Source organism: Felis catus, chromosome C2 (assembly GCF_018350175.1).
Source record: "Felis catus isolate Fca126 chromosome C2, F.catus_Fca126_mat1.0, whole genome shotgun sequence".
NCBI classification, from domain to species: domain Eukaryota; kingdom Metazoa; phylum Chordata; class Mammalia; order Carnivora; family Felidae; genus Felis; species Felis catus.
Window position 1 is genome coordinate 30887374 of NC_058376.1, and position 17387 is coordinate 30904760.

The 17387-nt window shown below is 34.8% G+C and overlaps 1 protein-coding gene across 19 annotated transcripts in view; it reads left to right on the plus strand.

Moving 5' to 3' along the window:
* Window positions 1-17387, plus strand: part of ROBO2 (roundabout guidance receptor 2) — a 1685269-nt gene that overhangs the window by 1540737 nt on the left and 127145 nt on the right. For 14 of the 19 annotated variants that reach the window (XM_019839528.2, XM_019839533.2, XM_019839526.2 and 11 more), the window contains 2 exons: window positions 9656-9783; window positions 14362-14373. In XM_019839528.2, the coding sequence (XP_019695087.1) occupies window positions 9656-9783; window positions 14362-14373 (140 nt within the window). The remainder of the gene's footprint in view (window positions 1-9655; window positions 9784-14361; window positions 14374-17387) is intronic. The other 5 variants (XM_019839527.2, XM_019839536.2, XM_045036333.1 and 2 more) reach the window with 1 other exon arrangement.

The following is a 17387-nucleotide window of genomic DNA, read 5'->3' on the forward strand; positions in this document are numbered from 1 at the left end:
AATGTAATAAAGGAGAAAAGGTGTGTACTTTGAAGTAAAATAGACCTTGATTTGAAAATCCAAACTTGTATATGAAGATATCAAAACTTTAAACAATATCAATTATTGCAGTAATTTAAAAACATCTGTGAGGCAAACACACACACACACACACACACCTTGCTTTCGTGCATAGTTCGGCCCACAAATAACCAAATTGCAATTATGAATTTATATTACCCAGTATAAATTTCTGTACCCAGACCATGAGGCATTGACCATTTATTTATTGAACCCATTAAGGAAAAATTTATAGGAGCAGCTGCTATTTTGGTAGTATCCCCCATGCTTACTTTAATTTTTCTTTATAGATTTATACATCATGTTATTTTAAAAAATTGAATCTTGATGCTGTCTCTTGGTATGAAGTTCTAACCTCTGTAATATAGTTGATGAAAAATCTAGATTCTAAATTCATATACGGTCTAAATCTTTGCTACCAATGAATTTCAGCATTCTGGATAGCGAAGTGCTATTTTTCTAATCTTAAACTTAGGATGTTAAACTACACTCAATTTTTTAATTATTTAGTCTGTCTCAGAATTTATTATCTGTTAGCTTCTTAGAATAACTCATTTCTGTGTATTTTATTCTAATTACATAATTAATTAGAACCCCCACCCACTTCACCTAGAGGTATTTAATTTAGGCTTCAAGTGTTCACCCTTAATATCGGTATACTGAATATTTCTATGTTTACTGATTCATGTTCTTCATGGTTTTCTCTACTGAAATAGTATTCTTCTAAGTTTCATTTTTACTTGTGAAGAGCTTAAATTCATGTACATCACCTTTATGATTGTCATGTCTGCAATTCCTCTTGGGATAAACATGGAATAAAATTAAACATTATATCCCAGATTCTGCTATACTATATTTTATAAACGCATATTTATTTTATTAATGTTTATTCATTTTTGAGAGGCAGAGAACGAGTGGGGAGGGGAAGAGAGAGAGGGAAACATAGAATCTGAACCAGGCTCCAGGCTCTGAGCTACCACCACAGAGCCGGACGCAGGGCTTGAACCCATGAACCGCGAGATCGTGACCTGATCCAAACTCAGAGGCTAAATTGACTGAGCCACCCAAATGCCCCTATAAAAGTGTATTTATTAAAAAGCTATATAGTTTGCTTTCAGTGAGGTTGAACTTTATATCTCTAAGTTTTGTGTATCTCTAAGTTTTGTGGGGGAAATCATGTTTTTCCTCCTTACCTACCAGAATTTTTATGAGGATAAATTAAAGAGTATATTTGAGAACACTATGCAAATGTATTTTTATTGTCATTGTTTTATTTTCACAAGACATGTGATTAGAAACCACCCTAGTTGCCAAAATAATGAGATAATAAATTTGAAAGCATTCAGCAAAACACAAAGCTGTAACTCTGTTTTCTCGTAGTCTTCACATTTATATTAGATATTCTACTAGAGTCACTTTATTTATTCTGTTGTAGGAAGAGAGATTATTTTTTGATGTTTTTAATTTACAGAGGGAAATTTATGATGATAACATGTAAACCAAATGTCTAGTTGCTGGTCAAGATTTGCTATCTTCTTTATTTTAGGTTTGTCTCTTTCTAAAGTAGCATTTATATATTATATATCTTGAGTTCTTAAATTTATAGCATTATGTTGATATCAATTTAGCCTACATTTCAGGTCACGATCTCGCGGTCCGTGAGTTCGAGCCCCACGTCAGGCTCTGGGCTGATGGCTCGGAGCCTGGAGCCTGTTTCCGATTCTGTGTCTCCCTCTCTCTCTGCCCCTCCCCCGTTCATGCTCTGTCTCTCTCTGTCCCAAAAATAAAAAAAATAAAAATAAAAAAACGTTGAAAAAAAAAATTAAAAAATAAATAAATAAATAAATAAATAAATAAATAAATAAATAAATGCGGAGACCAGGCATAAAGAGATTAAGTGGTTAATCTTAGGCTGGGAAATCTGGCTAGTTCCAGGGTTTGTGCATTTAAAAAAAAAAAAAAAAAAAAAAAAAAAAAGCTAACTGCTGATGTGTAAACCTAACAACATTACTATATTTCTTGATATATTTCAAATTAGTTCATCTTTCTGTTTTACATGCAAGTGTTTTACTAGTAACCCTGCTAAGAAAGAACTACAGAGTAGTTTTGAGCATTTGTTGGGTGGTTCATCATTCATTCGATAAGCCTTCATTGAGCACATCCAAGATCACAGGTGGTATTTTATAGGACAGGAGGTGAATAGTTTGGAGCAAGAGGGATTCAGTTCTTGTTTTCATGGAACATACATGCTCTTGAAAGGCGACAAACAAGCTAAAAACTTGAAAGAGTTATGTGCTTTAAAAAATAATAAAAGTAACAAAAGAAATTAAAAAAATAAATAAAAAGAAAGAAAAGTAATCTTTTAAAGTTACTGGTGGTGGGGGGGGGGGCACCTGGGTGGCTCGGGTGGTTAAGCATCCAACTCTTGATTTCAACTCAAGTTGTGATCTCATGTTTTGTGATATTGAGCCCTGCACCAGGTTCTTGGCTGATGGTGTAGAGCCTGCCTAGGATTCCATCTCTCTCTCTCTCTCTCTCTCTCTCTCTCTCTCTCTCTCTCTGTCTCTCTCCCTCTATCTTTATCTCTATGTCTCTGCCCCTCCCCTTCTTGCATCCTTGCTCTCTCTCTTAAAATAAATAAATAAACATTTAAAAAAATTACTGATGGGTAGAAAGCTACTTCACATTATTTGAGCAGGAAAGACATCTTTGAGGGAATATCTAAGTAATCTTGAAAGTCAAGAAGGACTGGCAATGGAAGATGTGGGGGAAGGGCATTCCATTAAGTTGTGACAGCAACGAGGTAATTATTTTAAACAAGGAAAAGAGGGGCGCCTGGGTGGCGCAGTCGGTTAAGCGTCCGACTTCAGCCAGGTCACGATCTCGCGGTCTGTGAGTTCGAGCCCCGCGTCGGGCTCTGGGCTGATGGCTCAGAGCCTGGAGCCTGTTTCCGATTCTGTGTCTCCCTCTCTCTCTGCCCCTCCCCCGTTCATGCTCTGTCTCTCTCTGTCCCAAAAAATAAATAAACGTTAAACAAGGAAAAGAAGGGTCATGTGGTTAGAAGAGGGTGAACATTAGCCTTGACAGATAGGCAAGGAATCGATTATCTAAAACATTGAATATTATAGAAATTGGTTTTATTCTGAGTGACTGAATGAGAAGCCATATTTAGGTAGAATGAAATAATCATATTTAGGTATATCAACCGATGAATTTGTATTGATGCTCTTCATTCTTCTTAAAACCCTTAGATTATATATCTGCTGCACATTATACAGTTGTTGTTACAAATATTTGACCTAAAAATGAAATAATTCAGATGGCTTCAAGCAGGAGAGAGAGTGCACTTTTCTAATTGGCACAGGAAGCAATAGGATTACTTGAAACTTCTGGAAGAAGTGTTTTATTTTATCATTTATAGAAGATCATCTAATAGAGATGTTCAAAAATGAAAGAGATCATTCATCATAGGAATAAGTTGGAAGACTGGTTGGTAGATTGTGGCACACAGGATTCAAATGTTGATGGATGGTTGCAGAAGGGGAGCTTTTTAAAGTTTCTCTTGATGGAAAGATTCAGACATTTTATATATATTCAAAATACTTTTAAATAAATCCATAATGCTGGTAATATTCACAATCTTCTCTAAGGCAAAGATCCAGTGAAAAATGAGAATTTAAAGATTCTGAGCACCCCAAGATATCAGAGAGTGTTCAAATCCGTTTTGTTGTTTTTATGGTTGGTTTGCTGGTTTTGTGTGATGGGACCCAGAAAGGCTAGGGTAGTTAGCAGTTATTTCTAATTGGCATAAGACAGCATGTCCCTCAGAAATGTGTGCATATCAAACTTTGAGCTGAGGAAACATATGTGTTATCTGGAGAAGTCTTACAGGTAGCACCTGGCATGTAGGAGAAATGTAAGTCTCCTTAAAAGTTAGGATTTCTTGAATAAAATAATTAAAATTATTACATTTTTATTATAATTTTCTCAAATGTCAATGATTTTCAAAGGTAAATTGAAATGAGGCAGTGTTTAATGAGCATCTACTAATTCCAATGAATAAGCACTTTAATTTTTTAATGTTTATTTATTTTTGAGGGAGAGAGAGAGCAAGCAGAAGAGGGACAGAGAGAGAGGGAGACACAGAATCGGAAGCAGGCTTCAGGCTCTGAGCTGTAAGCATAGAGCCCTATTTGGGGTTCAAACTTGTGAACCGTGAGATATAACCTGAGCCAAAGTTGGACGCCTAACCAATGAGTCACCTAGGAAGCACTTTATATAGGGAAGCACTTTATAATTAAAAATTATCCTGGGGCACCTGAGTGGCTCACTTGGTCAAGTGCACCTCAGGTCTTGATATTACGGTTTGTACATTTTAGCCCTGCTTTGGGCTCCGTGTGGACACTGTGGAGCCTGCTTGGGATTCTCTCTCTCTCCCTCTCTCTCTGACCTCCCCCCATCCATTCTTTCTCTCTAAAAATAAATAATCTTAAAAAAAATGTCATGCAAAAACCTCTTTCTTCTCCAGGCTTAATTATCTCACTGCAAATGGACCTGTGACCTGGATACATGTACTCTCTGTACCTAGTTGGAATCCTGCAAATATTCTAACCAGAATCTCCATACCGCCAGACCATTGTCCTTATCCAGACTTTTACAGCCTGTTACTAAAACCCTGTCTATAGTTAGAAAAAAAAAGTTTACTTACTATTTTCTGATACTAGCATGGTATCTTTGAAAGGTTGTCTCTTTTCTTAGTAGCTAAGATTAATTCAGTTTATTCCTCTAAGGTGTATTTCATTTTTCATTTTTCTTATGGAGACCAAATTACAATTATTGAGTAGAATGCACAATTACTTGGATCCCTGATGAAGGAACCCTTGGTAAACAAACAAACAAACAAACAAAAAACAATTAAAAGTACTAAAACACTGATACAGTATCCCCACTACTATTCTTGGCTTTCTTAACTCCTTAAAAAAGTGAGAAATCTTAGCAAGTCTGATTTCAAATCAGACTTGGGTTTTCTGATTTGGGGTTCAAGTATTATGTAATCTGTAAGTTATAATTAAGCACTTTTAAAAAAAGTATTTATTCATTTTTGAGAGATAGGGGACGCGCCCAAGAGCAGGGAAGGGACAGAGAGAGAGGGACAGAAAATCTGAAGCAGGCTCTGCACTGACAGCAGAGAGCCCACTGCAGGCCAAGAACTCATGAATCGGGAGATGACCTGAGCCAAAGTCAGACGCTTAACTGACTGAGCCACCCAGGCTCTCCTAATTACTTTTTCTTGCTAAAGCAAGATATAAAAAGCTCTGTCACTCTATCCCCCATGTTGTTCCCTATATAATGAATTTATCTAACGTGAGGTAAAATTTGCATAAGGTGTAACTATGTTTGCTGAATGTGAAATTTCTATCCAGGTGATATAGATATTGTGGCATATATGTCTTAAGTTAAAAATTCAATACAGTATTTTACTCTAGGAAAGGGGTACATAAGGAGTGGAAAAAGCACCAGGTTGAGAGGCAGTGTTCAAGGTTTGAATTCTGATTTTTCTCTTATTAGTAAAATGACGTTGAGCAAATCATTTCACTCGACTAAGGGTCAGTTTCCTCATCTGTAAAATGACAATTTCTGGTTCAGAGGATTATTCTGAGTATGCTATGCACTAATGGATGTGTATTTTTGTGTTTTGTTTGTTTGAACTGTGAGGCAACATACAATTCATTATTTTTTTTTCCTCAACGACAAATCATAAATCATGGATAATATAAGTATCCTTTTATAAAACCTAGAATACTGGGGCACCTGGGTGACTCAGTTGGTTGAGTGTCTGACTTTGGCTCAGGTCATGATCTCGTAGTCTGTGAGTTCAAGCCCCGTGTCAGGCTCTGTGCTGACAGCTCGGAGCCTGGAGCCTTCTTTGGATTCTGTGTCTCCATCCCTCTCTGCCCCTCCCCCACTCATGCTCTGTCTCTCAAAAGTGAATAAATATTAAAATTTTTTTTTTAGAATATGGTCTTCATGTGTGTTTGATCCAGAGAGGCCTTTATAGACACTCAAGATTATCTTCCTCTCCTTTAGCTTTTGATAAAAATTCAGAGTGCTGTGAAGCTACTTTACTAAGTTAAATAAGAGCCAGTAACAAAACTCTAACCAGAATTCAGTGTTTTGAGATGAATTAGAAATATCTGCTAAATACTTTCCTGAATCTGTTGAGGGGATCATATGGTTCTTATCCTTTCTTTTATTAATGTGATGTATCATGTTGATTGATTTGTGAATATTTAACCAGTCCTGTATCCCAGGAATAAATCCTACCTGATCATGGTAAATGATTCTTTTAATGTATTGTTGGATCTGGTTGTCTAGTATCTTGTTGAAGATTTTTGCATCCATGTTCATCAGGGAAATTGGTCTGTAGTTTTCCTTTTTAGTGGGGTCTCTGTCTGGTTTTGAAATCAAGGTAATGCTGGCCTCCTAGAATGAGTTTGGAAGTTTTCCTTCCATTTCTATTTTTTGGAACAGCTTCAAAAGAGTAAGTGTTACGTCTTCTTTAAATGTTGGTAGAATTCCCCTGGAAAGCCATCCGGCCTTGGACTCTTGTTTGTTGGGAGATTTTTGATTACTGATTCAATTTCTTTACTGGTTATAGGTCTGTTCAAATTTTCTATTTCTTCCTGTTTCAGTTTTGGTACTGTATATGTTTCTAGGAATGTGTCCATTTCTTCCAGATTGCCCATTTTATTGACATATAATTGCTCATAATATTCTCTTATTATTGTTTGTATTTCTGCAGTGTTGGTTGTGATCTCTTCTCTTTCATTCTTGATTTTATTTATTTGGGTCCTTTCCTTTTTCTTTTTGATAAATCTGGGTAGGGGGTTATCAATTTTGTTAATTCTTTCAAAGAACCAGCTCCTGGTTTTGTTGATCTGTTCTACTATATTTTTATTCAATCCTTGTATCCGAGAGCTTAGCATGTCACGCAGAAATAGGCTAACTGTAGGAAGGATTATTTTTATTAGACATTAAATACATTAAATACATCACCAGCACCTTTTCTGAAGCCATCATAAAAAAATTTTTTTCATGTTTTTAATTGGCAAAGTTAAGCAAAGAAAGTTTACATGCACTGTTATTCTTGTATGCATTTTAGCCCAGGACTTGTCCTCCTAAACTGTAAATGTAGCTCATAAGAAAACCCTACTGGACAAATGTGGCAAATTTGCAGCCTTGCAATCATTTAGATTTGGTTGACCCTTATATCAGTAAGAAATGAGATATTCATCATGTAATCAGCCAATATTTCCTGAACTCCTACTAGGTTCAGGTGTTATAAAACTAAAAATAAATAAAGTAATAAAAATAGATAGATAAAAATAAAATAATAAAAATAATAAAAAATAAGATGTAATAAAAATAGATAATGTGCATTGTGCTTTCTGTATCCTAGTTTTATGCATTTTATGTGTAACGTCTCCTTCAAAGTTCACTTCTACTCCATGAGGTAGTTGTTATTGTCAGCACCATTTTGCTAATGAAGAAAATGAGGCCCAGGGAATTTAAGTATCTTGTCCACTTTTACCAGCATAGGAGGAAGTAGACTCCTACATTAGAACTCTGGCCATTGGCTCCTGAGACTGTCCTCTAAACTACTCGGTTATGCTACTGGATGTTAAAAGCTCTGTGTTAGGGGCTGAGGATATAGCAATGGGTGAAGCAGACAGGATCTCTGCCTTCATCAAAATAAACAAATACAAAAAGTAAGCAAGTGCAGAATGATTGTACAGCAGTAGGTTTCAAGGAGAGAGTAATTACAGTTTTCTAGTATAGAGATGGAAAGCTTCAAACAAGAGTTTGATAAAGCTTTCCTAACAACTTATGACATTGTAACTCAGCAGAAGTTTAAATGAAAACATGCTGACAATAAAGTAACCATCATTATTGGAGGATAGAGGATCATGGATAGCTACGTTTAGTTGGCAAGACTGCTTCATAGACATTGCTTTTTGTCACGCAAAGCTCTATAAAACAGAACTATTATTAGGTCTTACATTGCAATGAACATAAGCTATTATTCTTTTAGCTAAAGCCAGAAGTAGAAGAAATCTGATTATACTCATCTTCAATGCAAGCCTAAAAAGTTTGTTTTGTCCTGAAAGCAATAGGAAATCACAGCTAGTTGTGAGCAGACAGAACCAATTAAGGTAATATTTTTAAAATACAGCTTTATCTGCGTGATATATGTGAGGAAGAAAGTCAATGTGATCAGTCAAAAGCTATTGCAAAATTGTGTGAGTGAAATAACAAAGGCCATCAGTGAAAATCAAGAGGAAAGATCAGATATGAAAAGGATGATAATAGCTTTGTTCTTCTGCTTATGTAATCGTAATCTCTTAGAATCTAATAAGCATATTCTTATGAAAGCATTTCAACAGATTCATATTAAAATTTTATAATTCTTTTCTGAGCTACTGTGTTAGTCTACTTGTTAAAAAAATAGAAATGAGGGGCACCTGGGTGGCTCATTCGGTTAAGCATCCGACTGTTGGTTTCTGCTCAGGTCATGATCTCAAACCCCAAGATGTGGGTTTGAGCCCCGCATCAGGCTCTGCCCTGGCAGTGTGGAGCCTGCTTGGGATTCTCTCTCTCACCTTCTCTCTCTGCCCCTCCCCTACTTGCACGGTCTCTGTCTCTCTCAAAATAAATAAATGGGGGCGCCTGGGTGGCTCCGTCAGTTAAGCGTCCAACTTCGGTTCAGGTCATGCTCTCACGGTCCGTGAGTTCAAGCCCCGCGACGGGCTCTGTGCTGACCGCTCAGAGCCTGGAGCCTGTTTCAGATTCTGTGTCTCCCTCTCTCTCTGCCCCTCCCCTGTTCATGCTCTGTCTCTCTCTGTCTCAAAAATAAATAAACGTTAAAATTTTTTTTTAATAAATAAATAAATAAACTAAAAAAAAAAAATAGAAGTAAGCAAATAAATATGTGTGAAAGAGCTGAGGATGTGCATTTCCAAAAACCACTCCAGGGCATGTTGATATTTTAAGAGTTAATATTACTAATTAAAAAAAACCCCGGCTCCTTCTTAATTCTTTCAACCAGGTGTTTGTGTCAATTGGCCAACAAATAAGAGAAAAAAATGCCTTTTAATATATTTTAGCTTTATATTCAAGATGCCCCCAAATTAAATCCGATATTTAAATGCAGCATAATTTACAAAATGATAGAATACAACTCACCGAGAAACTGAAATATACATTATTTCCTTATTATCTAAGAACTACCACAGAAAAGTTTAAAGTGCTTTTAATGCCTTTTATAGTTTTGATGCAGTAAGAGATGTATATGTGTATAAAGTATCGATCATTGATAATCAAACCGCAAGAGGTCACATATGAACTTAATGATCTTATTAGTAAAACCTTAAATCTAAGCAATTACACTTTGTGGCGGCATATTACATGTGTATGTGTACATGTGTTTTGTTTTAGTTGAAATACAGTCACAAAAGAGAAGAAATGAAGATGAAAACAGTGTTACCTTAATATAGCTGGAATGTTATTTAATAAGACCAATTCGTATTCTACACAGGTATGACATCAAAGATGATTATACTCTGAGAATTAAAAAGGCCATGAGTACAGATGAAGGCACCTATATGTGTATTGCTGAGAATCGGGTCGGAAAAGTGGAAGCCTCTGCTTCTCTCACAGTCCGAGGTAAGAAACGTAAGATGGGAAATACAATTGAATCGGCAGACTAATATTTGGTTAAATTGGTAAGTGAAATCACAGTCAAAATAATAGCTGATACTCTTCTATTGTTTTTTACTAAAATGTTTAGATTTTGTGTCCTTTCTATTATTAATTGAAATAAAATTACTTTCAAATTTGGTTCAAAGGGATGATTATTTGAAGCGATTTTTTAATTTAATGAATAATAGTTAATATGGTTTAAAAGTAAATCTTAAGAGTAGAAAAGATTTATACTAGTCTTCGTGGTCCCACCGCTTTGAAGTATTTACTGCTTTTAAGTGTTACAGTTTCAAAGGTACTCTGTTTTCTGTTTACTAGTTTGTCGGGTTTATGCTAGTAGAGTACTACTTTGAAATTCGTTTTATTTCAGCATCCAAAAAGCAATTAAAAACAATAAAACTGACACTGCTTGCAGGGTGGAAAATGGATACAAATGAGCTACCGCATTGAGAAAATCTGATTGAGAGAGTGATTTGTGAAGTTCATTGGCCTTGAATAACTGAAATAGTGTGGCTCCTGTAACAACTTTCACTTTCTGGGAAAAGTGTCATGCACTTTTTCATTCATGGGAATAATATTCATTTATAGACTCCCTGGAATTGGTTAGTAGTGAAAGAAAGTAGTACTTAACCCTACAGTGAGGTAGAATGAATCAACTGTCTTCCTGGTGGTGCCTGTTGACTCACATGAGTACATTATATAGTCCCAGCTACCAAGTGGTACCATGTGGACATCTACACTTACTCTTGCCAAAGAGACATCACCCACCACATCATTTACACTCACGGGATTTCAAACAGCGATAGGCAAGCACGTCCTCTGATCTCTTTCCACCTTTCTCCCACCACCCCAACTGATGGCTTCTCCTCTCATCCTTTATCAGGTCAGCTGCATGCTCGCACCCTATAACTAAGAGACTCAGTTATATCTCATCCTGTTTAGTCACACCTCCTACCTTGTGCAGCTGTACTCCCAGAAGTTTTCACAGACGGGTGAAAAGGTTTGGAGGAATTTGGCTTGGTGAGAAATGTGTCAGGGATTCTCATGTTGGTCCTCCATCTGGACCAAAAATGATTTTTGCTGACCCATGATTTCAGCATCAAACCACTACAAGACAAACAAGCAAACAAACAGAACCCAAAACTTAACTTCCTTCGGGTAACTATTAGGAGACATGCACTTTGAATGACTTGGAAAATATTGATGATTTCCATACTTTCCAATTGCTCCATTTTTATTCCACTGAATCCATTTTTTCCTCCCATCCAGACATTCTAGCGTGAACTTAGGTACAGAACAGATTTAGACAAAATTGGCAAGCTAGTTGTTTAAAAACATTTCCATTCCTCATTAGTTAACAGATCATAAAAAGCTATGATCATATAACAATCAAATATATACACTGATTATATATTATCAAAATCTGACAGTCTTTGTAAGCCACTTTACTATATCTAATCTACATTCCCTGTAGGTGATTCTATATTAATATAGATTTGTGTGCTAGTCCTTTGGGAAAACAATCACTTGACCAAATTTCCCCCAAAGCTTATTTATTTGTTGTTTCTAAAGTGAGTGGGGGGAAAAAAATAAACAACCCCCCAAGAAATGTTCCATATTAAAAAAAAAATATTTGCTGACTAAACATAAATGGTGAGAAAATGTGAGGAGTTGTTTGTTTGTAGAAGCAGCAGTTCTTTTTATACTTGAATGCTTGGCTGAATGAGACATGAAGTGGTCTGTTTGCTTTAAAATATTTCCCAGCTAATTGTTTTCGTAATTTGTTGAAAGTTTCAGGTTTAACATTTCATTTAACAAAGCATGCTCCTCTCGCATGGATGTTTAGAGCTAACTTAAAAAACTAATAGAGTTTTTTTGTTTTTAATAGGATTTTTTTTAAATCAGCAAACCTTAAATGGTCTCTCCCCTAATCTGTGTCCTGTAGATGGATTAGAGAGTTTAATCTGTGTGGTATGTATTTATTACTCATCTAAGACTGAATGAACCTCAGCAACAGGGTTAAAGAAAAAAAAATCTCCATAAGACAATAGAATGTGGAGTAAAATATTGTTTAAAAATATTTTTTACCTTTAGGAAAAGCAGTTGGAACTTCTCATGCTAAGAGGTTAACAGGAGAAAACGCATATTATCTATGACTTAATTTTTTTCTGTGCTCATTTTTCTATGCACGTACATGAAATGGTTAGCCCTTCCCTGGATTGTTTTATTAGAACAGGGTCAACCGACCCAAGAGGCCACATCCATTTTCATCCATTTAATGCAGGGACACAGTTTAGTTTAATTTGCTGATTTTGAAAACATCCACCTGCTGGGGTTTTTTTTCAAGATAAAATGTTGCTATGTAACAAAAACAAGAAGTTTAATTGGGATGTTTCTGCTAAAATTTTATCATGATATTCAATTGGGGAAAAAGAAAAGGACTTTTGTAGTCAAAATCTGGAACACAGATTTACTCAGTTGTCTTCCACTTCAAAATAAGGTGAAAATAGACTATAAAATTAAATTTAACAGCAAGTGGCTCCCTTTGCTGACTTGAGGAACATAAAATTAGAAAGAAGTAATGCTAAACAACAACCAGCCTCCTAGCATTTATATTCTAATCAAATAATTCATGATCTAAGAGAGCTTTTTTAAATGGCTCCAGAATGTGTTAACACAAACTGCATATTTGTAAACATTTTTCCCCATTTCGATTGCTGAAATTGGCTTTGCATAAATCAAGACTTCATTGGAAAAACTATCTTGCTTCTAGGGCAATAAAACTTTTTCCTTTTTGAATTACCCTAGACTAGGTGAAAGAGAAATATATTTTATTTTTTTAAACCTGATTTTTCACCATGGTTTCTTCTTTTTCTCTCTTTATTATCATAGACTCAAAATGCCTTTTCATTTCTAAATGAAACATTGTGTTTGAGATTTAGCCTCAGGTGACACCTGAAAATGCAAATTAGAAACGAAAAGACAAAGTTCTTTTCCTACTGGATGTTGATAAATTAAGAGATATATATTTCGAACGAGGCACAACTTTATGATTTCGTCTGATATCTTGTTCTTGGTTGTTATTTTTTTTTGTGCACCTCCCCCCAAGATTGAAAAGAAATTGTGCATTGGGCAACGTTCTTCTTTTCTTCCTCTTGCTATGGGAACACATCATAGACTGTAGGACACATTAGAGCTTCACTGAGCTAGAATTTTCATCCTGCTGCTATAATTGCTTTGCTCTTCTTTGAATTATCTTAATCCCCCTTTTAATAATAAATGATAATATAAGGCATGCATCTCCTAAATAGGCAGCACCCTATTGTTTCAGAAAATGCACAAAGCTAGAATCATGGCGTATTGGTTGAGCGAATGAATGCCTATAAATATGGTTTCAATGACTATATCCATCTCATCATGTCCAATGAGACATCATCAAGACAAAACTATGCTAAATTCTAGAGTCACATTATATATGCACTAGAGCTATCCACTAGGATGTGGGTGAGACACTTGTTTGTCACTAAAGTTTATATTTTGACTGTAAGAGTTCATAAAAGTTCAAATGCTACTAAATATATTTCTTCTTCATTGGAATAATGGCACCATATATTTTTATATTTTTCCATTGCTTTTATATAAAGTGGTTTACTATCTAAATTGATTTGGCATTATTCTTTGTAAAGAAAGTATTATTAAGCCCATGTGTGTCTCTTACAATTGCTGTGCATTAATAACAGGGCCAGCCTATTACTAATGATGTTAGTGATTGAAAGTTATGGTATAATAAAAAAATAATAATAATTTGTTTAAGCAGCAGTTTGAAAGCCATTCTCAGAGTGAGCAAGAATCAACTTGTCAGTCATTGTTTCCTGCCCTCTGCCAAAAAAAAAAAAAAAAAAAAAAAAAAAAAGAAGAAGAAAAACGTTTAACAGTAGTTAGGGAGCTACTCAGTTGAAATCTCTAAGGATGTTCCAACCTATTTGTTATATTTTCATCCACCCTGTCCACGGATGAAAAGTGATGTGATCTTAACTTATTACTGGCTGAAAAGCAGCGTCAGGGGCTTTTCTGTAGTCCTTGTAATGGTTCTGACTAACCATGCTTAAAATCCAATTCCTATTTAAATCAGACAGTGAGGCCTTCTTTTATTGACATGACATTTGCTAGTCTGTGACTTGAATGGTTATATTCATCAGGTTCTTAACTTTGGGGGTAATACAGGCTGTTTAAAAAGTTCTTTGAAATAATAACTATAGTAAGTGATGACAATCAAACTTTACATGAAATTATCTCTCGCATCACATAGAGCTAATTCTGGAATGCAAAATAATTATTTTCTTAAAATTATATGTATAACTTTCAGTTTTAGTCAAACTCAGACATCCTGTTCATACTTGAATTATAAGACTAGAAATCACTCTACTGTCCATACTTAAATGTAACATTACACATCATGCATTCTGATAATTTTCTTTTCTTTCTTTTTTTTTTTTTTAATTTCTTCTTTATGTTCTCACCACACCATTGTAATGTCTACAGCTCGCCCTGTTGGTAAGTAGCCATCCTTCTATCCATTTAGCATGGCTTTGTACAATGCTTCATAACTCACGCATACTAGGATTTAAGAGAATGAAATATATTTATCACTCATGTTTAAATATTACTTGAGGGACTATCTTCTGTAAAAAATTGCTCCTGATCTTTTCATCAGTTTGATAAACATTTTATAGTGACTTTTGACATTAACAATGAATAGGTAATGATTTTCCTGAAAAATAATATATGAATATCTAATACTATAAACTGCTAACTTTTCTTAAAGAGAAAAGTACAATAATTCTTTTTTCCTGTATATGTAAAATAATCATGTATTAGTTATACTTGATATTCATTAAGATAAATGATTATGAACTCAATTAAGAAGTTTGACTACTGGATGCACTTTTTTTTTTATAAACAGCTTCGAGTCCTTGTTTATTATGGGCATTTTTAACTTCTGTATACTTATTATCTGTATGCCTATTTAAGCAAAATGTGGTAGAATGCTTCAAGTTATTCTAAGGAGATGATTACACTAAGAGGGAAAGGGAAGGATGAATTGTGTTCTTTGGCATGTAAAGTTGGTGGTTTTAATATACCTCATCCTTTCAGCTTTGCAAAAGTGAAGTTAACTGTTTGCATTTGCAGTAATTTAAGTGGTAATTATTTGTAAACATTTGGAAAAAAATCTTTTCAAATTCATTGAGCTAATAATCTTTCTGCATCTCTTTTAAAGTTTAGCTTAACCAACCAATACATGTGTTTAAATAAAAGAAATCTTGGTATTTGTGTTATAAGGAAATGAACAGATTGATGCATAAATGGATGGATGGATGGATGGATGGATGGATGGATGGATGGATGAATGAATTTAGTATGTTTCTTTTTTAATATATCAAGAGATACTTTAATAAATTGTCAATTTGACACAGCTCAGTAAATGGTCCATCTAACTTCAAAATCTTTCTTAATACACTGACTTGACATTGACATTTGATATATACTGGTCCAAACTCATAACGTTTTTTTTTTCCATTAGTTGAAACATTCACAAACCTTATTGTTATGTAGTATATTCTTACATACATAACAATACAGAAAATAGAACATTGGTTTCCCAATCTGAGTTTCTGGTCTGCTATTTCTGAGCAGTGCTTCTTTTGTTAGTTGTTTGATATCCCTGATCCTCAGTGACTTCACCTAGAAAATGGAGATAGTAATATTGACTTTTCAAAGCTGTTGCAGGAATGAAATGAGTTCAGGTCGGATTATATATGTGGAAACACTTTGTATGCCAATATTGATCAACATTCCTAGTTTCTGAGACATATATTATTTTATACTTTTGTGTTTTTGAAACATAGCTATGTCTTGAGTCATAAAATACAATCTTGTTTTCTTTCAATATAATTATTAAATTGATCATGCTTTTTTACACTTGGAGATGTAGGAAATTGAAGACTATGTTACAGTTTTAAGCCTCATTTTTTAGTGTTGTATGAATTCTTATTAATGATAACTTTACATATCTATGGTACGATATAAAACATTAAGAAGTGAATGGGAAACAATAAGATAACTTTTCTGGTTAACAGGAAAAATAACATTTAAATTGTAGATCTTTATATGTAGAAACCTTATGCCGATAAACCATGACCACTTGATTTATATTACTTCACAAGTTCCCAGAACATAAAACAATATGTTAATAATTTCCAATACATTTAAAACTCATAAATAGAAAAGATGTACATTAATAGAAAATGTGATGCACAGAGAGTATTGGGATGTACTTGTCACCTGCAAGGCATTTTGAAGTTATTTCTGTTTTTATTCTTGTTTAAAATGATTTTTTTAATTCCCATTGGACTGGAACTAAAGAATAGCTTTTTGACACATTGTGTTTTGTTCTGGGAAAGTCTGTCATTTCATAAATCTATCTCCAATGACTTATGACAATATTCAGAAATATGAAGAACTATACTTTAAACTTGACAACTGCTATTAATTTTGGAAACTGAACGTTGGATATGTTTTTAGTGGATCACCAGAGACGACACTGATAATGAGGAAATTAGCTTGCTTTTTCTTTGCATAAACTTTTTTTAATTAATTTTATTATTTCTTAATTTACATCCAAATTAGCATATAGTGCAACAATGATTTCAGGAGTAGATTCCTTAATGCCCCTTACCCATTTAGCCCAGCACCCCTCCCACACCCCCTCCAGTAACCCTCTGTTTGTTCTCCATATTTAAGAGTCTCTTAGGTTTTATCCCCCTCCCTGTTTTCATATTATTTTTCTCTTCCCTTATGTTCATCTGCTTTGTCTCTTAAAGTCCTCATATGAGTGAAGTCATATGATATTTGTCTTCCTCTGACTGACTAATTTCACTTAGCATAATACCCTCCAGTTCCATCCATGTAGTTGCAAATGGCAAGATTTCATTCTTTTTGATTGCCAAGTAATACTCCAGTGTGTGTGTGTGTGTGTGTGTGTGTGTGTGTGTGTGTGTGTACCACATTTTCTTTATCCATTCATCCATCGATGGACATTTGGGCTCTTTCCATACTTTGGCTATTGTTGGTAGTGCTACTATAAACGTTGGGGTGCAGGTGTCCCTTCAAAACAGCACACCTGTATCCCTTAGATAAATACCTAGTAGTGCAATTGCTGGGTTGTAGGGTAGTTCTATTTTTACTTTTCCAGAGTGGCTGCACCCAGCTTGCATTCCCACCAACAATGCAAAAGAGATCCTCTTTCACCGTATCCTCGCCAACATCTGTTGTTGCCTGAGTTGTTAATGTTAGCCATTCTGACAGGTGTAAGGTAGTATCTCATTGTGGTTTTGATTTGTATTTGCCTGATGATGAGTGATGTTGGGCATTTTTTCATGTGTCAGTTGGCCATCTGGATGTCTGCTTTAGAGAAGTGTCTATTCATGTCTTTTGCCCATTTCTTCACTGGATTATTTGTTTTTTGGGTGTTGAGTTTGATAATATTTATAGATTTTGGTAATCTTTAT